This window comes from Microcaecilia unicolor, chromosome 13 (assembly GCF_901765095.1).
Source record: "Microcaecilia unicolor chromosome 13, aMicUni1.1, whole genome shotgun sequence".
Taxonomy (NCBI): domain Eukaryota; kingdom Metazoa; phylum Chordata; class Amphibia; order Gymnophiona; family Siphonopidae; genus Microcaecilia; species Microcaecilia unicolor.
Window position 1 is genome coordinate 87208823 of NC_044043.1, and position 26352 is coordinate 87235174.

General features: G+C 46.2%; 1 protein-coding gene across 1 annotated transcript in view; it reads left to right on the forward strand.

The window, feature by feature from the left end:
* The window catches only part of LOC115456845 (trichohyalin-like), a 160793-nt gene extending 135014 nt beyond the window's left edge, over positions 1-25779 (forward strand). The window contains 2 exon segments of the mRNA XM_030186168.1: positions 12468-12565; positions 25281-25779. Of these exon segments, the coding sequence (XP_030042028.1) occupies positions 12468-12565; positions 25281-25444 (262 nt within the window). The 3' untranslated portion in view covers positions 25445-25779.
* Positions 25780-26352: the final 573 nt, after the last annotated feature.

Sequence of the window (26352 nt, forward strand, 5' to 3'; positions counted from 1 at the left end):
AACAAAGGCTTCGGAGTCGACCGGCGCTGAAGAAGATTCTGCAGTGTGTAAAAGGCAGTTCTTTGTGTTTTTTTAAGAAATGGCCATGCGGCAAGTAAAGCACTTGCCACATGGCCATTTTAGGGAGGGGAAACCCTAACCGCCACCCATTGAGTATGGGATCCTACGCTAACCCGGCGGTAAGCCTGATTAACACAGGGTACCCACCGGTGCTACAAAAATTGAAATATTTTTGCAGCTCCAGAAATGGCGCACACTGGGGGAGGAAAGTACCGCCGGGCTGCTGTAGTAGACCGGTGGTACTACCCTTTCAGCGAGTGGTATTTAGGAGCCGGTTCTGTGGGTGCTTGAGCACCCCCAATATTGAGAAAATTCCTTGTATGTGTCCAGGGAGGGGTTATTTCCATTGGGCTTAGCACCCCCCAATAATTTTGAAAAGTTGGCTGCTATGGTTGAGCTTAGCACCAACAGTGGCCAATCAAGGTCACAAATACCCGGCAAGATCCCCAAAACATTTTATACTGCTTATCCCAGAAATAGTGGATTTTCCCCAAGTCTGTTTAATAACGGTCTTTGGACTTTTCCTTTAGGAAGCCGTCCAAACCTTTTTAAAACTCCGCAAAGCTAACCGCCTTTACCACATTCTCTGGCAACGAATTCCAGAGTTTAATTACACGTTGAGTGAAGAAACATTTTCTCCGATTCGTTTTAAATTTACTACATTGTAGCTTCATAAGGTTAGAGATTAATGACCTCAGACCCAGGACATTTGAGACCGTGTATAAAAACTGAAAAACTGAAGTGTACCCGAATAAATGTTCATAGGCCTTAGTTCTAGTTTGCAATAATCAGTCGATTCATGCAGTGGATTTTTTTTTCTTGTTTTTGAAGGGTTCAACAGCAAAAATAGGCAAACTACTGCCTTAGTAATATCTGGTTATTCTTGTTCTAAAAATAGAGCTGTACACTTGAAGCCCACGTTGAGGGGACACCTACTTCTTTCTGGTACTGTGTTATTTCATGTTGAAGGAAAGTGGAAAAATTGACACTGAGACAGGAACAAATGTTGACTTTACTCTGCGATTTTTAAGATCTCTGTCTCTCCCTTGTTGTTCATAGCTGTGAGAAGCAGTTTGGTGAGAATTTGTAATGTCTCTTTAAGGCTCTAAGGGGTCCTTTTATGAAGGTGCGCTGAAAAATGGCCTGCGGTAGTGTAGACACGTGTTTTGGGCAGAGTTGCAGAGACGCCTACAGCTATTACAGAATACAGCTGCGAGATTAATTTTTGGTTTGTGTAAATTTTGATAGGGTTTCCCCTATATTGAAAAATCTTCACTGGTTGACTGTTCAAAAGCCTATTCAGTTTAAAATTATTATCTGATCTATAAATCTTTATAGGGTTTAAACTCTGAGGTTTTGGGGGAACTGTTGGTAATATCCTGTCAGAGTTGCAGTCTCTGCTTTTCTAGAACACTGTGCTTGGGTGATCCTTCAGTTAAAAATTTGTGTCTGTTCATGAAAGTTTATTTTCAGTCCAAGGAGGGCGGCTTTGGAACTCATTACCTAGAGATAGTAAACAAGTGTTGTCGTATTTTCATTTTTAAAGACTTATTTGTGTGAGTATTAATTATTCCTTCAGATGTTTTGGTTTCTAAACTTTTATATGAGGTATCTGAAATGTTGAATAGATGGCTGTATTAATTTGTAATTCTTTCTCTGTATGAAGAGTTTTTTAAAATATGTAAACCATTATGAGTTCAATTATGGAATATTGAGCAGTATATAAGACACAGATGGGAAAGGATAGGATTTGTAGGGCAGCCCAGTATCCCAAAAGTGCCAAAACTGAGGGGTCCTTTTACTAAGACGCGTAAGCGCTTACGCATGTCAATTCTGAGTTAACACCCGGCTACCGCGTGGCCCGGGTGGTAATTTCAGTTTTGACGCTCGTCCAATACGCGCGTCAGAAAATATTTTTATTTTCTGGCGCGTGGGTGGTAATTGGCATTCTGATGCGCGTTGGCTGTTACCGCCTGGTTAACGCGTGAGACTTTACCGCTAAGTCAATGGCTGGCGGTAAGGTCTCAGACCCCAAATGGACGCGCGCCAATTTTCATTTTGCCACATGTTCATTTCCCCCCCGCCCCCCCCCCCCCCAAAGGCATTTTTTACAGGTGCGCTGAAAAATGATCCTGCCCGCGGCCAAAACCCACGCCTTCACTACCGCAGGCCATTTTTCAGCACACCTTGTTTTGTTACATTTGTGCCCCGTGCACTTTCCCACTCATGGCAGGCTCAATGCGGCTTACATGGGGCAATGGAGGGTTAAGTGACTTGCCCAGAGTCACAAGGAGCTGCCTGTGCCTGAAGTGGGAATTGAACTCAGTTCCCCAGGACCAAAGTCCACCACCCTAACCACTAGGCCACTCCTCCACTGTTGCTACTATTTGAGATTCTACATGAAGTTGCTATTCCACTAGAAGTCGGCCCTTGCAGATCACCAATGTGGCCGCGCAGGCTTCTGCTTCTGTGAGTCTGACGTCCTGCACGTACGTGCAGGACGTCAGACTCACAGAAACAGAAGCCTGCGCAGCCTTCTACATGGAATGTTGCTAGTGGAATGGCAACATTCCATGTAGAATCTCCAATAGTATCTATTTTATTTTTGTTACATTTGTACCCCGCGCTTTCCCACTCATGGCAGGCTCAATGCGGCTTACATGGGGCAATGGAGGGTTAAGTGACTTGCCCAGAGTCACAAGGAGCTGCCTGTGCCTGAAGTGGGAATCAAACTCAGTTCCTCAGTTCCCCAGGACCAAAGTCCACCACCCTAACCACTAGGCCACTCCTCCACTTAGAAAAAGGACCCCTGAAAATGCAAGCTTCAAGTTGTAACACTTTCAGCAAGATAATAAACCTGCAACTCACCAACAGCAGAATCCTTTTCTGCTTTCTTGTATGTGTGGTGGTGGGGAGGGGGGGAGGTTGATTTCAAAGTCTCTTAAAATACACTGTAAAATTACTCTGGTTACAAAAGTGATACGTGTTACTGTATTTCCCAGTAAGAGGTTGACCAAATAGCTTCAGTACGTCAGGGGTTGATTGGGTCAGGGTTTTGGCTAGTTCCTTTTTTTAAACTCCATCCTAAATGCAAGCATAGTCTTACAGACGTGCTCTTGTTCTCTGCGTGCCCAGGAATAGATTTTACACTGATTCCTCATTATAGACTTAGTGATTCCACCTCTGCCGGAAACCTTGTATTTAATGACCCTGGCCCAGAGACCGCACTGTAAAATAGAAATGGCACTTCTCTTTCTACTGTTGCTCTGTGGTTTTCATGTTCAGCTCTTCTTTCCTTTGGATCTCATTCATAGTAGATGACGGCAGGAAAAGACCTGCACGGTCCATCCAGTCTGCCCATCAAGATAAACTAATATGTGCTACTTTTTGTGTATACCTTACCTTGATTTGTACCTGTCCTTTTCAGGGTACAGACCGTATAAGTCTGCCCAGCACTATCCCCGCCTCCCAACCACCAGCCCCTCCTCCCACCACCGGCTCTGGCACAGACTGTATAAGTCTGCCCAGCACTATCCCCGCCTCCCACCACCGGTTCTGGCACAGACCGTATAAGTCTGCTCAGCACTATCCCCGCCTCCCAACCACCAGCCCCGCTTCCCACCACCGGCTCTGGCACAGACCGTATAAGTCTGCCCAGCACTATCCCCGCCTCCCGCCACCGGCTCTGCCACCCAATCTCGGCTAAGCTCCTGAGGATCCATTCCTTCTGAACAGGATTCCTTTATGTTTGTCCCACGCGTGTTTGAATTCTGTTACCGTTTTCATTTCCACCACCTCCCGGGGGAGGGCATTCCAAGCATCCACTACTCTTTCCGTGAAAAAAATACTTCCTGACATTTTTCTTCAGTCTGCCCCCCTTCAGAATATATTTGGTAACTTGTCTGAATGCTGAAACAAATTGTGACAGCCAGTAAGGGCCTGAAAATCCTCGGAGTTACATTGGACCGCAACTTAACACCGGAGAGCCAAGCTAAATCCATGACGAAGAAAATGTTCCACTCAATGTGGAAACTCAAACGCGTGAAACAATTCTTCCCGAGGGAAACATTTCGAAACCTGATACAATCAATGGTATTAAGCCACGTAGACTACTGCAATGGAATTTATGTGAGATGCAAAGAACAAACCTTAAAGAAACTCCAAACCGCTCAAAACACGGCAGCTAGGCTTATGTTTGGAAAAACGCGATTCGAAAGCGCAAAACCCCTCCGCAAAAAACTACACTGGCTCCCAATCAAAGAACGTGTTGCTTTCAAAATCTGTACCCTGGTTGACAATAGTTATCTACGGTGAAGCCCCGGGATACATGACAGACTTGATCGACTTACCAACTAGAAACACATCCGAATCAACACGAACATATCTAAATCCGCAGTACCCAAGCTGCAAAGGTCTTAAATACAAATCAACCTACGCATCCAGTTTCTCCTACATAAGCACACAACTATGGAACGCATTACCAAAAGCCTTGAAAACGACGTACGACCACCTAAACTTCCGGAAAACACTAAAAACCAATCTGTTTAAAAAGGCATACCCTTCTGATCCAACTTAAATGCCTAATCTCGACAGCACAACAAAACTAAAGTATGTAATGGACATAACACAACTCTTCCGCTGTACGATTCCCTAATGTGGCTGTGCCACATGAACCTTATCTTACCACAACATCACCCTGTATTTGTTTACACCGGAGTCTGCAAACACCTCTCCGGTACTATGTAAGCCACACTGAGCCTACAAATAGGTGGGAAAACGTGGGATACAAATGTAACAAATAAATAAATAAATAAATCTGTTATGGCCAGTTTGCTTCCTGGTGTACAGGGCCGCCCATTCCAGGTAGTCACAGCTGTGGATTCTCTGTGCTTATAGAGTTCGGATTTAGGCATGAGTTAAATCCAAACGCTACAAACCCAGGGGTCCTGTGCTGGTGTACTGGACCGAAAATGGACGTGCGGCAAAATCAAAATTGACACGTGTCCATTTTGGGCCTGAGACCTGACCACCACCCATTGGCCTAGCGGTAAGGTCTCACGCGTTAACCGGGCGGTAATGGTCTACATGCGTACAATACCGGTTACCGGCGTGCTTAGTGGACACGTGTATAAAATGAAATTACCATCCGGGCCACACGGTAGCCGGGTGGTAGTTCAAAATTGACTCATGTAGAACGCGCGTAGGCGTCTACGCGGCTTAATAAAAGGGCCCCACACAGATTTCTTTGCGTTGAAGACTGGAAGGACCAGACAGAGCAGCTGGAATGGGCAGCCCTGTACCATGAAGCAAACTGAGCAGAACAGATGTGCTTTTACAATCCTTACTGGCTGTTACAATTTGTTTCATAAAATACAGGGTTACCGGCAGAGGCTGAGTCACTAAGCACAGACTGTCAGTAGTAGCTCAAGGTCAGTTACATTCAGGTAAAATAGGTCTTTTCCTATCCCTGCAGAGCTTACAATCCAAATTTGTACTTGAGGCAATGGAGGGTTTTTGGATTTGCCCAAGATCACAAGGCGTTGCAGTGGGATAGAGCAGGGGCATAGCCAGTCACCCAATTTTGGGTGGGCCTGGGCCCGAGATGGGTGGGCAGAAGAACCTCCCTGTCCCATAAGTGATTTGGTCTCTTCCTCTCTCGCCTACATGCCATAGGGTCTCTCAAACATCCCCCCTCCCCCCGCATACCATTTAAATAGCAGATTTTCACCAGCAGCGAGCAGCAACTAATACACACTGCTCATGTTGGCCCCACAGCCTTCCCTGATGCAACTTCCTGTTTCTGCATAGGCGGGAATACATCAGAGGGAAGGTTGTGGGGCCAGTGCGAGCAGTATGTATTAGTCTCTGCTTGCTGCAGGCAAAGATCTGCTATTTACACGGTATGCAAGAAGGACAGTTGTTGGGAGTTTTCGGCTGGTGGGGCTTGGGGATCCCTGCCAGCCACATCATAGGTGTACTGCTAATGGGTGGGCCTGAACACAAAGTGGGTGGGCCAGGGCCCACCCTTGGCTACGCCACTGGGATAGAGGCCGACCGAAACTGCTTTTTTTTCAGTTTCAGCCAAAACTGAAACTGCCACTGAAACTACCTGAAAGCTTTCAGCCGAAACTAAAACCGAAAACTCAAATTTAGTTGTGTGACTGTGAACCAGTGAGGGCTGCTTCTACTCTGTATCCCTCTGCTAAAGCCACAGTATCCAAGTCAGAATATCATTTAAATAATGAAAAAACATATTTTACTTCCAAGCAAAATAGCCTCTGCACACCTGGACTGCAGCTAATGAAAACGGAAACTGAAAGCCATGGTTCTTTTCAGTGGCTGACTTTGAGAGGCATAATCGAAAGGGACATCCTCGTTTCAATTTGGATGTCCTCGCAAAACATCCCCATCCAGGGGCAGGGAAACCGTATTTTTGAAACAAGATGGACGTCCATCTTTCATTTCGATAATACAGTCAGGGATGCCCAAATCCTGAAATTTGGTCGTCCTTAGAGATGGTCGTCCCTAGACTTGGTCGTTTCTGATTTTCGGCGATAATGGAAACCAAGGATGTCCATCTCAGAAACGACCAAATGCAAGCCATTTGGTCATGGGCGGAGCCAGCATTTGTAGTGCACTGGTCCCCCTGACATGCCAAGACACCAACCGGGCACCCTAGTGGGCAATGCAGTGGACTTCATAAATTGCTCCCAGGAACATAGCTCCCTTACCTTATGTGCTGAGCCCCCAAAACCCACTACCCACAACTGTACACCATTACCATAGCCCTTATGGGTGAAGGGGGGCACCTAGATGTGGGTACAGTGGGTATGTGGTGGGTTTTGGAGGTCTCGCTATTTCCTCACTCAAAGAATAGCTAAGCTCTGGAACTCACTGCCAGAGGATGTGGTAACAGCAGTTAGTGTACGTGGGTTTAAAAAAGGTTTGGACAGGTTCCTGGAGGAAATGTCCATAGCCTGTGATTGAGATGGACATGGGGGAAGCAACCGCTTGCCCGTGGATTGGTAGCATGGAATGAAGCTACTATTTGTGTTTCTGCCAGGTACTTGTGACCTAGATTGGCCACTGTTTGGTAAACAGGATACTGGGCTAGATGGACCATTGGTCTGACCCAATATTGCTATTCTAATGTTCCTACGTTCCTGTGAAACCCTGAGAGTCAATCTTGTACTTCAAGGGCAGTGTTGCAGGGTTTGGCTTGGAGACTGCAGACAAAGCCCCTCCTCAAATATTGAACCTCTGCTCAAGGGGGGGGGGGGGGTCTTACTGTGGTTTAGAGGGAGAGATCCTGTCCCCAAGCAAGACAGGCCCCATTAAAGACCAGGCAGAAAGCCATTTACCATCCGACACAAATTCTGATTCACATCCTGTTTCCCTAATACCATGCAAACAAGTTAGTCTTTACAGAAAATAATTAGCAGAAGTTATAAAATGTTTGCTTCATCAGATATTCAGGGATTTTCCTTATGTTCCTATAATCTTGAGTTTTAATGGTCTGCACAACACAGTGAAATTGTTGTTTAATGGCTTTGGGTTCCGTGCATATCTTGGTTTCCTACTGGTAAAAAATGCGTTATAATTTGTGTGATATGCATAGAACTATACCAGCTGGTTCCTCTTTCATTAGATTATTATTGTCCATGAGGAACTGTTCTCTTTTACTTGTAAAACTTATGTCAACAAAAAAGAAGTCCTATCTCTGTAGTCACGCGTAGTAACATTTTTTTTTTTAATATTTAAATTTGTTTATTGATTTATCATTTAAACAAAATAAACTACATCCACAAGAATAATCTTGCTACAGAAACACAGCTCCATATACAAAACATTGTTGTTATATACATATACATAGGTTTAATCCATTTAAGGTTAGCTTCCTTAGACCACAACTGGTGCGGGGCGTACTCAATTTAGGGAAGATTTCAGAGGGGAAAAAAAAAAAAAACTTATGTCCAAACTTGACAAGTGCATGTCTCTATTTATTCTATCTAACGTTTAGCATCCAGAAAAAACTTGAGCTGCTCCAGTACAAAGAAAACATGTTTGACCATCCCTATTTTCACTATACATTTACAGGGGTATACTAACAAAAAGGATCCTCCCAGCTCTAAAGTCTTTGATTTTAAGTTCAAAAATTCTTTCCTCCGTTGTTGCGTTTGTTTAGTTACGTCTGGGAACATCAATATCTTTGCTCCACCAAAAGGAGTTTTTGCGTTTCGAAAATATAATCGTAGTATGGAGTTCAAATCTTGTTCAAACACAAAGACCACAAGAAGAGTGGCCCTTTCTGTCACATCCTCTAGGGACTGCTCCAATATTGCGGAAATATCTTTTAAACCTTCACTTTTATCCTGTACCATAGGATATAGCGTAGTAACCTTTTTGATGGCAGAAAAAGACAACTATCCAGTTATATCCTACGTGCATTGAGGAGGAATACAACAGCCAAGAGATGTTGATCTGCATGTGAACAGACCACAAACAGAATAGAGCAGACCACTCTGTTGAAAAAAAAAACAGATATTTATTGTTCAAGATGCCCGATGTGGCTGCGTTTCGCCTTCCAAGAGACTGCGTCGGGGGCTACACTGTTCAAAATGATTAAACCAAATGCAATGATCAAACCGGTCGCAATAAATAATGAAAACAAAAAGAGTTAGTACATGCATAAAGTATTGAATACTGGATAAAAATCATGTCCCCCTTTTACTAAGGCGCGCTCACGTTTTTAGTGCGCACTAAAATTGTGGGCACGCTAAACATTAGAGAGGTAATTAAATTTGCTGATGACACAAAGTTATTCAAAGTTGTTAAATCGCGACAGGATTGTGAAAAATTACAAGAGGACCTTACGAGACTGGGAGACTGGGCGGCTAAATGGCAGATGATGTTTAATGTGAGCAAGTGCAAGGTGATGCATGTGGGAAAAAAGAACCCGAATTATAGCTACGTCATGCAAGGTTCCACGTTAGGAGTTACGGACCAAGAAAGGGATCTGGGTGTCGTCGTCGATAACACACTGAAACCTTCTGCTCAGTGTGCTGCTGCGGCTAAGAAAGCGAATAGAATGTTGGGTATTATTAGGAAAGGTATGGAAAACAGGTGTGAGGATGTTATAATGCCATTGTATCGCTCCATGGTGTGACTGCACCTTGAGTATTGTGTTCAATTCTGGTCGCCGCATCTCAAGAAAGATATAGTGGAATTGGAAAAGGTGCAGCGAAGGGCGACTAAAATGATAGCGGGGATGGGACGACTTCCCTATGAAGAAAGACTAAGGAGGCTAGGGCTATTCAGCTTGGAGAAGAGACGGCTGAGGGGAGACATGATAGAGGTATATAAAATAATGAGTGGAGTGGAACAGGTGGGTGTGAAGCGTCTGTTCACGCTTTCCAAAAATACTAGGACTAGGGGGCATGCGATGAAACTACAGTGTAGTAAATTTAAAACAAATCGGAGAAAATCTTTCTTCACCCAACGTGTAATTAAACTCTGGAATTCGTTGCCGGAGAACGTGGTGAAGGCGGTTAGCTTAGCAGAGTTTAAAAAGGGGTTGGACGGTTTCCTAAAGGACAAGTCCATAAACCACTACTAAATGGACTTGGGAAAAATCCACAATTCCAGGAATAACAAGTATAGAATGTTTGTACGTTTGGGAAGCTCGCCAGGTGCCCTTGGCCTGGATTGGCCGCTGTCGTGGACAGGATGCTGGGCTCGATGGACCCTTGGTCTTTTCCCAGTATGGCATTACTTATGTACTTATGCCTATAGGAATGCATTGGAGTCTCTAACGTTTAGCGCACACTTAAAACATGAGCGCGCCTTAGTAGAAGGGACCCCATAAGTCTTAAAAGTTTAGATCCTGGAAATGTTCTATCAGTCAAGATTTTTTTCACATATATCCATGTTCTAAACTTTTAAGACGTGATTTTTATTCAGTCCTGAAGACTTTGTGCATGCACTAACTCTTTTTGTTTTCTTATTTGGCTCATTATTTATTACGGGCAGACTCAAGAGAAATGTCAGGAAGTATTTTTTTCATGGCGAGGGTAGTGGATGCTTGGAATGCGCTCCCGCGGGAGGTGGTGGAGATAAAAACGGTAACGGAATTCAAAAAATGCATGGGATAAACACAAAGGAATCCTGTTCAGAAGGAACGGATCCACAGAAAGTTAGCGGAGATTGGGTGGCAACACCAGTAATTGGGAAGCAAAGCTAGTGCTGGGCAGACTTCTATGGTCTGTGACCTGAAAATGGCAAGGACAAATCGAGGCAAACAAGACGGGGGTCCTCACAGTTCCCGCAAAGAAGTCAAGCGGCACCAGTGACGGTGAGAGTGAGGAGAGTTCCAAATGACCAAGGCAAACAAGAAGTAAGGGCGTCAAAGAGTTTATTGGCCAAAATATGCTGACACAAAGACCCAACATGGGCCGTGTTTCAGCTAAAAAAGCCTTCATCTGGGGTCGTAAAAGTGCAGATCAATCAGCTTCACATAGACGACTGGTTGTTATGCCGTGCAGTAGTATCATCACGTCAAGTTCCACATGTTTTATGATTCTGTGACGCTGATTGATTTGCACTTTTACGACCCCTGATGAAGACTTTTTAGCTGAAACATGACCCGTGTTGGGTCTTTGTGTCAGCATATTTTGGCAAATAAACTCTTTAACGCCCTTACTTCTTGAGTGCCTTGGTCATTTGGAAGTCTCCTCATTCTCGGTGCCGAAGGACAAATCAAGGTCAGGTATACATATAAAGAAGCTCATACAATGAGTTTATCTTGTTGGGCAGACTGGATGGACCGTACCGTTCTTTATCTGCAATCATCTACTATCTACTATGTTGAGCAATATATGTATGTGGTTTTGCTCTATTTTGTTTGTGCATTATGGAAGATACATCCCACTTGTTAGCTACAGCAAGATTTCTCCTTATACGGAACAGTCTTTTCCCCCTCCTTCTTAAGTAGGTGAGAATACACGAGCCATGTTTGCTCCCTCCTGCATCCACTTTCCTCATGTCTAACTGTGATAATCTAAATAGCCACATCTACAAACAGACACAATAACCAGCACTGTCCTTAATTTAGGAACAATACACTCCTTGAACCCTCCACTCAGTGGGTGTTTCTGGTGGACCTCATATGAAATGTGCATTTCAGTTTGGGAGCTGGGTCTCCCCTGGTATGTGACTAGAAAAGATTTTTAGTTTACAATGTTATATAAGAACATAAGAATAGCCATACTGGGTCAAACCATCTAACCCAGTATCCTGTTTCCAACAATGGCCAATTCAGGTCACAATTACCCGGCAGAAACCCAAATAGTAGCAACATTCTATGCTACCAATCCCAGGGCAAGCGGTGGCTTCCCCATGTCTATCTCTGTGGGATACAAATGCTACAAATAAATAAATCTCAATGGCAGACTATGGACTTTTCCTCCAGGAACTTGTCCAAACCTTTTTTTTAACCCAGATATGGTAACCACTGTTACCACATCCTCTGGCAAAGAGTTCCAGAGCTTAACTATTTCCTCCTATTTGTTTTAAAAGTATTTCCATGTAACTTCATTGAGGGTCCCTTTTACTAAGCAGCGTAGGCGTCTATGCACGCCCAACGCGCAGCAAAATGGACTTACCGCACGACTACCACGTGGCTCTTGCAGTAATTTCATTTTGGCACACGTCAGCTACGCGCGTATGAAAAATAATTTTTATTTTCAGTCACGCATAGCGGATGCGCGCCAAGTGGCCTCTGACGTGCATCGGTCCTTACCGCGCAGATTCCTTACCACTAGGTCTATGGCTGGCGGTGAGGTCAGACACCCAAAATGGACGCATGGCAATTTTGATTTTACCTCACGTCCATTTTCGGGGGAACGAAAAGGCCTTTTTTTACAGGCGCACTGAAAAATGATTCTGCGTGCGCCCAAAACCCGTACACCACACTACCGCAGGCCACTTTTCAGCTCACCTTTGTAAAAAGACCCCTGAGTGTCCCCTGGTCTTTGTACTTTTTGAAAGAGTAAATAATAGATTCACTTCTACCTGTTCTACACTATTCAAGATTTTGTAGACCTCAGTCGTGTTCCCCCTCAGCCGTCTCTTTTCCAAGCTGAAGAGAGCCCTAACCTCTTTAGCCTTTCCTCATATGAGTGGAGTTCTGTCCCCTTTATCATGAGTTAATGGATGTCCTCTTGTCTTCTGTTTCCCTTTCCTGTTTTGCATTTCCTCTCTGCTCCTCTCTTGTTTCTCTGTTTCGGCTGTTTTTCTCTCCTGTTCTTCTAGTCCTTCTGTTCTGAATTCATGGCAAAAAGCCAGTTTTAAAAAAAAGTAGAATTAACATGGCAGCAGCCTGAATGTAATGTCTTGTAAAACCGTTTCAGGCAACCATTACCCAGAAACATTGCCGAGGCCCTGGATCCAACCTTTCAATCCAGCCAAAAGGAGCCATCTGCCAGCGTGTTGGGAGTTCGTTCACAAGGTAACTTCTTCAGAAACTTCTTTTGCTAAAGATCCTCACAGAAACCCTGCGTCCCATTCAGAAGCTGAAGTCTAAGCAAAGGTGTCCCAGGGTCCAGCACTCTGGTGCGGGGGCGTAGCTAGGTGGGGCCACGGGGGCATGGGCCCCCACAGATTTAGCCCTGGCCCCCTCTACTTTTGACCACCCGCCGCCGACCCTCCCCTGCCACTTTCCCCCCTCCCACTGCCGACCTTCCCCCGCCACCACCAGGTACCTTTGCTGGCAGGGGTCCCCAACCCCCTGCAGCCAAGTGTTCTTCAGTGCCGGTCTCCAGCGCCTTCGCTGATCTGTTCCTGTGAGTCCTGACTCCTGACGTCCTGTGGGAGGGCGGATCAAAAGTGGCAGGGGAGGGTCGTCATCGGGGGGGGGGGGGGGGGGGGGGCGGGTCAAAAGTAGAGGGGGCCCGGGCTAAATCTGTGCACACAGGACATCAGGAGTCAGGACTCACAGAAACAGATCAGCGAAGGCGCTGGACACCGGCACTGAAGAAGACTTTGACTGGTGGGGGTTGGGGACCCCCGCCAGCAAAAGGTACCAGGCGGTGGCGGCGATGGGGTAGGGTCAGCGGTGGCAGGGGAGGGTCGAAAGTGGCTGGGAGGGGTCGGCGGCTGGGAGAGGCGGGCTAAACTGTGCCCCCTCACCTCGGGCTCTGGACCCCCCTTCCGCCGAGATCTGGCTACGCCCCTGCGCTGGTGTCAGGATTTAAGGCATTCTGGGGATAAATTGTACAACGGGGCACTTCCATTTAGGCGCCCCGGTAACACAAGATGAAAACATATTCATTTTTTAAAGAGAAAAACGTCTAAAAAGTGGCATAAAACAGCATTTGAACATTTTTCTCGCAAAAACGGCCAAATCAGTATTTTCAAAAACTATTTTTCAGACGTTTTTCTAAACTATTCTTCTGCAATGCATCCAAATGTCAAGGGGGCGTGTTAAGGGCGGGATTTGGGTGTTCTAAAACTTGGACGTTTTCTAGCCATAATGGGACAAAACAGAACTGACCAGGACTAAAACTAAGACATTTTGAGCTAGGCCTGTTTTTAGAACGAATAAGGCACAAAAAAGTGCCCTAAATGACCATATGACCACTGGAGGGAATCAGGAGTGACCTCCCCTTACTTCCCCAGTGGTCATTGACCCCCCCTCCCACCCCATAAAAATGTGATTAAAAACATTACTTACCAGCCTCTATGCTAGCCTCAGATGTAATACTCAGGTCCATTAAAGCAGCATGCAGGTCCCTGGAGTAGACTAGTGGTGGGTGCAGTGCAGTGCACTGCAGACAGGTGGACCCAGACCCATCCCTCCCCCTACCTGTTACACTTGTGGTGGAAACTGTGAGCCCTCCAAAACTCACCAGAAACCCACTGTACCCACATATAGGTGCCCCCTTCACCCATAAGGGCTATTGTAGTGGCGAGCAGTTGGGGGTAGTAGGTTTTGGGGGGCTCAGAAGACAAGATAAGGGAGCAATGGCGAGGTGTGTACCTGGGTGTATTTAAATGAAGTCCACTTTAATGCCTCCTAGGGTGCCTCATTGCTCTCCTGGGATGTCTGTGGGACCAGTCTACTAAAAATACTGGCCCCTCCTACATCCCAATGGCTTTTTCACTTGGACTTTTTTTTTTTTTTTTTCAAAAAAAAACCATACAAAGCACACAACCTTTTTCGAAACAGTATTTTTTTGGGGAAAAAAAAGATAGATGTTTTTCTTTTTTGAAAATGACCTTCTTTCCTATTCGGATTTTGGACGTTTTGTGCAAAACTTCCAAACTCGGTACTTAGATGTCATATCGAAAATGCCCCTCCATGTGACTTTGTAAGTCTACGTGCTTTGAAAATACGCCTCTTAGGCTCCCATATTCACACTTGCCATAGACTTGCTGTAAATGGGGCGCTGAAATGTAGCAGCCATGCAGTAAACTGACGCTATTCTGTAAGTAGTTTACCTAGGTGTCTGCTCCCCTTACATTTGAAGATTAATTAGTTAATGAGCCTTTAATCTATTATCGGTGTTAATTGACGCTCGAGTGGATTTGCTCGTGCATCTATCTACACGCTATTCTACTACGCTGTGCACCCAAAGTGTCTCACGTGCAACCCAAAAGGTGGGGCGTGGGCTGGGTTGGGGCGACTACTGTCTTACAAAATTCCTGGGTTGTGTGCCCAAATTGCACACCAGGATTTACAGCAGGTTTCAGCAGGTGTAAGGCCTGGAATTGCACTAACGCTATTCTATATTCTATAAAGGGTGCTTGGCGCAGAGCTCTCTTTATAGAATACAAGTTTAGCATGGATCATTCCTGTGCCTACATTTGGGTGCCATATACTGAATCTGGCTCTGTGCATTTGAGTGCCTATTTGTAGAATACCACTTAGGCGTCAACATGGGCAAGTGAACACCTAAATGTCTAAAGGTTAATATTCTGTACATTTAGACGCGTGGAGGGGCATAATCGAACGGGAGCGCCCATCTCTAAGGACGGCCCCGTAAAGGGGCGTCCCAGACCGTATTATCGAAACAAGATGAGCGTCCATCTTTCATTTCGATAATACAGTCGGGGACGCCCAAATCTCAACCTGTGGGTCGACCTTAGAGATGGCCGACCTTGGTTTTCGCAGATAATGGAATCCAAAGACGCCCATCTCAGAAACGACCAAATCCAAGCCATTTGGTCGTGGGAGGAGCCAGCATTTGTAGTGCACTGGTCCCCCTCACATGCCAGGACACAAACCGGGCACCCTAGGGGGCACTGCAGTGGACTTCAGAAATTGCTGCCAGGTGCATAGCTCCCTTACCTTGGGTGCTGAGCCCCCCAAACCCCTCCCCCCCCCTAAATAGCAGGCTTATCTTTGGCTGCTATAAACTTAACTGGCTAGTGCTGAATTTAAGCCGTCCAAAAAACCCCCCGGATATTCAGTGCCGGTTACGGAAAAGACCCAGGTTTACCGCCGTCGGTGGCGGACAGCGCGCTGCCCAGTGCTGGCTGAATAACACCTGGCCAGTGCTTCCAATGTGACACCCACTAGTATAGAGAGGCATGCAGGAAATCTCACTATAAAAATAACACTTCCTCTTAATAACCACAGAGAGCCAACGCCTTGCTTCTCTGACAGTGGCTAAGAGTCATAGTTTCGCAATCTGTCCAAATTTGGCTGTTGGTCTATTTAGAACATACTTTTCGTCCAGAAAGTAGTTTTTTCGCTTATAATAAGCGAAGGTGTATTCACCGCGTGGTGGATCATTCTCTTTTAAAGAACATTTTTTAGTTAGGTCTGATTATTCCTATTGTGTTAACTAGACGGGTGAGAATGTAGTGTATTTAAAAGTAGATAGTGGAAAGGACGTAAACACTTAGATGGGCATGTCACGAAAAACACTTGAACGTGCTAGGTGCTAGGGCTTCTTCAAGTGGTAGCACCTGATACGTCCCATTGAACAGGACCGTGCACAGATTTTCAATAGCACTCTCCAGATAAGTAACTGCGAACTGCTCTGTCATTCTCTGGATAGTGCTGAGGCCTTGTAGAGGCAGAGCCTAGGCAGAGCTGGGATTTGGCCTAAGTTATCCATATTGGCCTGCAGCAATCAGCGTTTTGCTGACCACCGCCGGCTCTGCAAACCCAGAAATTCAATGCCAGGTCATATTCAGCACTTAACTGGCTATGGGATACTTTTGTGCAAGTCCTATTTACGTGGTTAACCTAGCCACTGAAAATTAGCAGTAAGCCACAAACAGGCGATTTAACCGACCAGCAGCCATTTCTGGCCAGTTAAATCAATTTGAATATTGATCCCTGAGCAGTGGCGTAGCTACGTGGGGCCACGGGGGCCTGGGCCCCTGTAGATTTGGCCCTGGACCCCCCTGTCAACGACCCTCTCGACCCCCCCCTCCCGCCACCAACCCTCCCCCGCAGTCACCGTCGCCTACCTTTGCTGGCGGGGGACCTCTTCTTCCAGCGCAAGGCTTCGTTCTGTTTCTTTGAGTCTTGCTTCTTTGTCCTTTCAAAACATAGACTGTAGTTTGACCGCTTTGGTCACATTTCATCATTGACAGTTCATCATGTGACAGATCATCAACTGACACTTCATCATCAAGCCAGTTCATCATGTGGCTCTTCATCACCGAGCTACTTCATCACACAACACTTCATCGTGATGTGGTGGATCATGATCTTTTGTCCAATTTGGGATTTGTGAGAAAGTCTTGTCCTGATTTCAGGGCTTCCTGAAGTCTAGGTCTTACAGAGTAAAAATGTCGGGCATATTATCAACGTCTTGGCCTCTAAGTTGTGGTGTGCCCCAACGCTTGCTCCTAGCTCCAATATTATTTTAATGTCATGATGGCTCCTCTAGGGGGAGAGACTTGAGTCAATGGGATTCCATCCTTTTATCTACTTGGATGATGTCACTATTTACATCCCTTTTCGAGGGGACATTCTATATAGGATTAAAACTGGCCTTGATTTAATAGAATCCTGGGCCTCTGAATTCAGGCTAAAGTTAAATCCAATGACCTATTACTGGCTAAATCCAGAGGTCAATATTCCATCCTCATTCTTCTTGATCTTTCCGCTGCTTTTGACACTGTCGATCACAGCATACTTCTCGATACCCTGTCCTCACTTGGATTCCAGGGCTCTGTCCTTTCCTGGTTCTCTTCCTACCTCTCCCTCCGCACCTTTAGTGTTCACTCTGGTGGATCCTCTTCTACTTCTATCCCTCTACCTGTCGGCGTACCTCAGGGTTCTGTTCTTGGTCCCCTCCTCTTTGCTATCTACACTTCTTCCCTTGGTTCATTAATCTCATCCCATGGCTTTTCCTACCATCTCTATGCTGATGACTCCCAAATCTACCTTTCTACCCCTGATATCTCACCTTGCATCCAAACCAAAGTTTCAGCGTGCTTGTCTGACATTGCTGCCTGGATGTCTCAACGCCACCTGAAATTAAATATGACCAAAACCGAGCTTCTCATTTTCCCCCCCAAACCCACCTCCCCGCTCCCTCCGTTTTCTATTTCTGTTGATGGCTCTCTCATTCTCCCTGTCTCCTCAGCTCGAAACTGGGGTCATCTTTGACTCCTCTCTCTCCTTCTCTGCTCATATCCAGCAAACCGCCAAGACCTGTCGTTTCTTTCTTTACAACATCCGTAAAATCCGCCCCTTTCTTTCCGAGCACTCTACCAAAACCCTCATCCACACCCTTGTCACCTCTCGTTTAGACTACTGCAATCTGCTTCTTGCTGGCCTCCCACTTAGTCACCTCTCCCCTCTCCAGTCGGTTCAAAACTCTGCTGCCCGTCTCATCTTCCGCCAGGGTCGCTTTACTCATACTACCCCTCTCCTCAAGTCGCTTCACTGGCTCCCTATCCGTTTTCGCATCCTGTTCAAACTTCTTCTACTAACCTATAAATGTATTCACTCTGCTGCTCCCCAGTATCTCTCCACACTCGTCCTTCCCTACACCCCTTCCCGTGCACTCTGCTCCATGGATAAATCCTTCTTATCTGTTCCCTTCTCCACTACTGCCAACTCCAGACTTCGCGCCTTCTGTCTCGCTGCACCCTACGCCTGGAATAAACTTCCTGAGCCCCTACGTCTTGCCCCATCCTTGGCCACCTTTAAATCTAGACTGAAAGCCCACCTCTTTAACATTGCTTTTGACTCGTAACCACTTGTAACCACTCGCCTCCACCTACCCTCCTCTCTTCCTTCCCGTTCACATTAATTGATTTGATTACTTTATTTATTTTTTGTCTATTAGATTGTAAGCTCTTTGAGCAGGGACTGTCTTTCTTCTATGTTTGTGCAGCGCTGCGTACGCCTTGTAGCGCTATAGAAATGCTAAATAGTAGTAGTAGTAGTAGTAGTAGAAGATGAAAATTTGGGTAATAACTCATCTGTTTGACCATGATCCCTGCAGCAATTTTAGCATTGACTGTATTTCTTATCCTTTGAAGACCACTCTAGAAATTGTAGGCGGTGTTGTTGATTGGCACTTAACCTTTCAATCTCAGGTGTCCTCGGGGGTTACTAAATCTTTTAAATTACTTTGGAAGCTGAAGCATATTAGGCCCCTTTTTTCAACTGATATTTTCAGATTACTGGTCCAATCTCTTGTTTTGACCCAATTTGATTATTGTAATTCCATCTATGCAGGGTGTAAAGAATATATCTTAAAGAAACAGTCGTTGAATTCAAACATGCGTGGGATAAACACAAAGGAATCCGGTTTTGAAGGAACGGATCCATGGAATCTTAGTGGAGATTGGGTGGCAACGCCGGTAATTGGGAAACAAAATGGGAGCTGGGCAGACTTCTATGGTCTATGCCCTGATTGGGACTGAATAGATAGGGATGGGCTGGAGTGTAAATTTTAAGGGGCTTCGACGTTAGCTCCAGAACTTAGTACAAGAAGAGTGCTGGGTAGACTTCTACGGTCTGTGCCCTGAGAAAGGCAAGGACAAATCAAGCTCATGTATACATATAAAGTATCACATACCACGTAAATCAGTTTATCTTGTTGGGCAGAGTGGATGGACCGTACAGGTGTTTATCTGACATCATTTACCCTCTTCACCCTTTAACCCACTCCCTCAACCAACCAACCCAGGCCTCCTTCTCCTCTTTTCCTGATATCACCGAGGAGGAAACCACCCACCTTCTTTCCTCCTTGAAATGCACCACCTGTTCTTCTGATCCCATCCCCACCAACTTACTTAACACCATCTCTCCTACTGTCACCCCCCCCCCCATCTGTCATATCCTCAACCTCTCTCTCTCTCCACTGCAACTGTCCCTGACACCTTCAAGCATGCTGTAGTCACACCACTCCTCAAAAAACCTTCACTAGACCCTATCTGTCCCTCCAACTACCGCCCCATTTCCCTCCTGCCCTTCCTCTCCAAGATACTTGAACCGCCGTTCACAGCTGTTGCCTTGATTTTCTCTCCTCTCATGCCATCCTCGATCCGCTTCAATCCGGCTTTCGCCCTCTACACTCGACAGAAACGGCACTATCTAAAGTCTGTAATGACCTGTTCCTTGCCAAATCCAAAGGTCGTTACTCCATCCTCATCCTCCTCGACCTTTCTGTCGTTTTTGACACTGTCAATCACAACTTACTTCTTGCCACACTGTCCTCATTTGGGTTCCAGGGCTCTGTCCTCTCCTGGTTCTCCTCTTATCTCTCCCACCGTACCTTCAGAGTACATTCTCATGGATCTTCCTCCACCCCCATCCCGCTCTCTGTTGGAGTTCTTCAGGGATCCGTCCTTGGACCCCTTCTTTTTTCAATCTATACCTCTTCCCTGGGCTCGCTGATCTCATCTCATGGTTTCCAATGTCATCTTTATGCTGACGACACCCAGCTTTATCTCTCCACACCAGACATCACTGCGGAAACCCAGGCCAAAGTATCGGCCTGCTTATCTGACATTGCTGCCTGGATGTCCAACCGCCACCTGAAACTGAACATGGCCAAGACTGAGCTTATTGTCTTTCCACCCAAACCCACTTCTCCTCTCCCTCCACTCTCTATCTCAGTTGATAACACCCTCATCCTCCCCGTCTCATCTGCCCGCCAGTTCGCCAACGCGGTAAGGTTTTTTTTTTTTAATACAACTCGACGGCGCCCTTGAAGGCAGGCTGCTTTTACAACCCCCGCTCGCCTACCAGGATGTCATCATTTGTTGCAGTTAGGTATTGTTATTATCTGTAAATATAATGCATTTGCTTTTAAAAGGTTGATGGTAGCTCGCTGCTGGTGAAGAATTTAAAATCGGTCATAATTACAAACTGAGTTTGTACAAACAAAGAAGAACTCTAATGTCTAGGGACAACTATTTTTGTACTTTCAGAATGAGTGTAAGAATACACAGTTATAACGCTGAATGTTCTCACAGACAGAAGAGCATACCCCACCAACCCAACATAAACATTTACCTGGACACCTGCGACACAATATAACAAAAGACCGTAATGGACATTACCTGACTCTTCCTCCCCCCTCCCTCTCCAAGTTCCCCCCAATTGTACCTACCATGCATGTACCTTATCTACCATAATATCACCTTATAATCATTCATACCTTATATTTGTTCAGACCGGGACCGGCAAACTCGATAACGGTAATATGTAAGCCACATTGAACCTGGAAAAAGGTGGGAAAATGTGGGATACAAATGTAACAAATAAAATAAAAAGAAATATGATCCTCGCTAAAACTTCTTGCACATAAATCTATGCCCTGAATCAGGGGCATAGCCAGGGCTCGAGGGGGCCAGAGCGCAAGGTGGAGGGGCACATTTTGGTTGCTGCCGCCACCTCCGCCGCTGTAAACACCTTGGCCGGCGGGGGTCCTCAACCCCTGCTAGCTGAAGACTTCGTCCAGCACTGGTCTCCGGCGCCGCCGCATTGCCTGCCCTGCCCTCTCTTCCCCTCACGTCTGGCACGCTTCTTTTAGTGAGACTTCATCTTCACTAAAAGACGCGTGCCGGACGTGAGGGGAAGAGAGAGCAGGGCAGGCAATGCAGCGGTGCCGCCACGGACCAGCGCTGGACAAAGTCTTCAGCTGGCGGGGGTTGGGGACCTCAGGAAGGCAGCATATCAAATGCAAAATGATTAAAGGGATGGAATTCCTCTCATATAAGGAAAGGTTTAAGAGGTTTGGGCTCTTTAGCCTGGAAAAGAGACGGCTGAGGGAAGATATGATAGAGGTCTACAAAATCCCAAGTGGTGTAGAACGGGTAAACATGAATCGATTTTTTACTCTTTCAAAAAGTACAAAGGCTGATGGACACTCAATGAAGTTACATGGGAACACTTTTAAAATGGAGAACGTATTTTTTTTACTCAACGAATAGTTAAGTTCTGGAACTCATTGCCAGAGGATGCGGTTACAGTGGTTAGCATATCTGGGTTTAAAAAACATTTGGTCAAGAAAAGTCCATGTAGTTTGCTATTGAGATAGACATGGGGGAAGCCACTGCTTGCCCTGGGATCGGTAGCAGGGAATCTTACTACTCTTTGGGTTCTGGAATCTTACTCTTTGGATTCGGGAATCTTGTTACTCTTGGGAATTCTAGAATCTTGCTACTCTTTGGGATTCCGGAATCTTGCTACTCTTTGGATTCGGGAATCTTGTTACTCTTGGGAATTCTCGAATCTTGCTACTCTTTGGGTTCTGGAATCTTGTTACTCTTTGGATTCAGGAATCTTGTTACTCTTGGGAATTCTAGAATCTTGCTGCTCTTTGGGATTCCGGAATCTTGCTACTCTTTGGATTCGGGAATCTTGTTACTCTTGGGAATTCTCGAATCTTGCTACTCTTTGGGTTCTGGAATCTTGTTACTCTTTGGATTCGGGAATCTTGTTACTCTTGGGAATTCTAGAATCTTGCTGCTCTTTGGGATTCCGGAATCTTGCTACTCTTTGGGATTCTGCCGTGGTCTTGTGACCTGGATTGACCACTGCTAGAAGCCAGATAACCTGGGCTAGATGGACCGTCGATCTGACCCAGTACGGCAATTCTTATGACACACAAAGACGCACACACACATACATACACACCTCCTGTAGCCTGTGTCACCCAAACAAGACATCCTTTCTCATTTCTTTGCACACCTAGTCCTTGAAAAGTCGTGCATGAGTTTGCAAACAGAGGAAGGAGAAATGTGCCATATTTTAAAAATGTTTATATTGTCTTAGGGTATTGTTGTAATGTTCTGTGTTTATTGTTATATTCCTGTACGTTACCCTGAGCAGTCCTGCAAAGGGGACTGGGAGGGTGGGTTACACATTTTGGAATGAATAAATGCACATCCCTTGTGTCTCCCATGTCTGTTTGAAAACCCGTATGTTTAAGTGTGGAGCAGAGCATCCCCCCCCAAACTTGAGCCTCCTTAGCTCTCTGTATTTCATAGGTGTTGCCGGGTAGTCCTCCACTCCACTGAATGCCAGCCCTGTTCTTCCCCTCCCTCATCCCCGTTTGTAGTGGTGAGTCTGCAGATCGTCAAAAGCAGTGTTCAAAGAGAGGACTAGAGGAAGGGCTGATGCCTCTGAATGGTTTTCTGTTTTCATAGCAGATGCAAATAAGGAGGAAGTGTAAATATAATGAGTGAGTCACCTGGGATTTGGTAAACTTGTGTTTTTACTTTGCAAGCACCTCTGTAAAGATTTACGATAAAATATGCAAACTAATCTGTTTATGTTAAAGTCCATGAGCCATCAGCAAGAAATGTATTGAGGGGAAACCCGATGGGAATTCCTTCTTCCTTCGTGTTAAATAGATGATTAAGGTTTCCCCACGAAAATAAGAAGCACTGTTGAGGTCAACTGAAGAAAATTAACGCACCAACTGCACGGTAACCCCTCCGTGGGGTCCTTTTACTAAGGTGCGCTAACCAGGGGCGTATCTGTAATGGGGCCAACGGGCGCCTGGCCCCCGCTACCGCTGCCAACCCCCCTGCGCCGCCAATGGAAGCCTATGGGACGCGCCGGGGGGAGGGCAAAATGGCCCCCGCACTTCGGGCTCTGGCCCCCCCTACCAGGGAAAGTCAGATACGCCCCTGGCGCTAACGGATTTAGTACGGCTAAATGCCATAATATTTTTATGGGCTGCATGGCATTTAACACATGCTAAATCTGTTAGTGTACCTTTTTTTTTTTTTTATTACATTTGTACCCCGCGCTTTCCCACTCATGGCAGGCTCAATGCGGCTTACATGGGGCGATGGAGAGTTAAGTGACTTGCCCAGAGTCACAAGGAGTTGCCTGTGCTGGGAATTGAACTTGGTTCCTCAGTTCCCCAGGACCAAATTCCACCACCCTAACCACTAGGCCACTCCTCCACTGTTGCTACTATTTGAGATTCTACATGGAATGTTGCTATTCCACTAGAGACCCCTATGTCTCTTGTGATAGCAAATAAATTTTTTTTTTTAACTTGTGCTCATGTATCACAAGACGTTGTCGTCATGAAGTGAATCATAAGCTTAATCTGCCCCATATTTAAAACCATTTAACCAGCCAGGAACGGCTTCTGGCTGGTTAAATGGCACTTAACTGGCTATCCGGGAGATCGTCGGTTGTCTCCCACTGAATGTTACTGGTTAGTGCTTAGCAGATAACCAGTTATATCGCATGATATAACCCAACTATCCACTAATATTCAGCGCATCGCCAGCTAAGTTTGGCATCCAAATTCAGCCGCCGTAATAGCAGGCCTATGTTTGGCCGGTTTCAACTTAACTGGGTAGCGCTGAATAACGGCTTGGCCACTTAAATTGAAACTAGCCAAAAAACACCCGGATATTCAATGCTGGTCACTGGAAACAGCCTGGCATTGAATATCTACCCTCAGTGCCAACCGCGGGAGTCAGCCTGGCTAACTCCAGCGGTCCAAATATCGGGCCCAATCTCTCCGCAGATTTAATCATTGCCCTCAAAGCCAAATTTGTTTTTTAAATGTGGCATCTCAATCTCAGTGTACAAAACAAAAGCTTAAAATCAAAATTTTCTGCAAAATTAAAGTTTCTCGCCAAACACTGCTGCGGGTTTCCATTTCAAAGTTGCCTTGGCTACTGTATCGCTGGTGTTAAAGGCCAATGATGACACGAGCTAGCCACATGGGAAGCTAGGGAGGCGAAAGGGAACCTGAAGCGGAAAAAACATTTTCTCTTGATATGGAGTTCTTACATACAAGAGGGCGAAGCTTGCTTCTTAACCTGCTGTGAATAGGAGCAGAAGGCTTTAAGATGAACATTGTTCTTCACCCTGGCAGTGGTTGGCACAAAGGGGGGGGGGGAGGGAGGAGATAGGCCCTACCTGGGCTATCAGAAACTAAGTTCAGGTAGGCAGAGAGGAAGTACGAGGTATATGGAGAGAAGGGGGGAGGGTGGGGGCAGTGGCGTTCCTAGCCTAGATGGCACCCGGGACGGATCGCCGATGCGCCCCCCCCCCCCCCCCCCGCGAAATGACACCCCCCCCCCCCGGGTGCACGCTGCTGGGGGGTGGTGCCGCAGTGCGTGCCTGTCTGCTCCCAGTTCGCTACGCTCACTAAGTTCTCTCGTTCGCTGCAGCTCCCTCCCTCTGCCCCGGAACAGGAAGTAACCTGTTCCGGGGCAGAAGGAGGGAGCTGCTGCAGCAAACGAGAGAATTTAGCGAGCGTAGCGAACTGGAAGCAGACAGGCGCATGCTGCGGCACCACCCCCCCCAGCGGCGTGCACCCAGGGTGGACCGCCCCCCCCTTTGGTACGCCACTGGGTGGGGGAATGGGGAGGGAGGAGGGAAGGATAGGGGTGGGAAGGGGGTAAAAACGTTAAAGGTTTGCTGACGGAATGCGGCACATGGGTGTGAGGAGTTATGTCAAATTTTGAATATTTACACCTTTAAAAGGTGGAATAAGTTTGTTTCGGTTAACGTGTCATCAAGGTAAATGTTGAACATCTGAGAGTGGGAAGGAAGGGGGGGAGAGAAAAAAGTAAAAAAGATTGATGACAACATGTTTAATTATGTCATTGTTGCAGCTAATCTTCTTTCTAGGACAGTTGATGCAAAATATTATGTATGTGTGCTTTCTGTGATGTCATTAATAAAAATTGTTGAAACATAAAGGCCAATGATGATGGTTTAAGCAATGGTGTGACGAGGTCTTTTCTCTTAAATTTAGATTGCCCGGTTTCTTCACAGCCTTGTGCCGTCCCAGTCGAAGGCTTCTATGACTTTTTGGATGACGGCAACGAACCAGTGTTTGTTTCACCAACCAAACGCCAACCGGAGAAACTAGGACAGCAGAAGTCGAGAGACAAGAAAGAGGGTTGCAAACAGCAGTGAACCGCGTCCACGTCACTTCCCCTAGACCTTCCTGTTTCTTTGCAGGCTCTTCGGTCATGGGGATCACACAGGGGCTTGATCCAGACGCCATAGAAGGGCTGACCACGGTCAGTCGCTACAGCCGTTGTTTAAACAGTAAAGGAAAAAGGCAAGGATGCCCTCCATGGGGAAGGTGAACTGCTCTGAGTCAGAATGCCAGCTCTGCTGTAGTATTTTTTTTGGTAATTATAATGTGCTTTAGAGGTAAGCTGGCATTTCTCTAGGAATTGGCTCTCTCTCTCTATAAATGTACTCACTCTGCTGCTCCCCAGTATCTCTCCACACTCGTCCTTCCCTACACCCCTTCCCGTGCACTCCGCTCCATGGATAAATCCTTCTTATCTGTTCCCTTCTCCACTACTGCCAACTCCAGACTTCGCGCCTTCTGTCTCGCTGCACCCTACGCCTGGAATAAACTTCCTGAGCCCCTACGTCTTGCCCCATCCTTGGCCACCTTTAAATCTAGACTGAAAGCCCACCTCTTTAACATTGCTTTTGACTCGTAACCACTCGCCTCCACCTACCCTCCTCTCTTCCTTCCTGTTCACATTAATTGATTTGCTTACTTTATTTATTTTTTGTCTATTAGATTGTAAGCTCTTTGAGCAGGGACTGTCTTTCTTCTATGTTTGTGCAGCGCTGCGTATGCCTCGTAGCGCTATAGAAATGCTAAATAGTAGTAGTAACCTATAAATGTACTCACTCTGCTGCTCCCCAGTATCTCTCCACACTCGTCCTTCCCTACACCCCTTCCCGTGCACTCCGCTCCATGGATAAATCCTTCTTATCTGTTCCCTTCTCCACTTCTGCCAACTCCAGACTTCGCGCCTTCTGTCTCGCTGCACCCTACGCCTGGAATAAACTTCCTG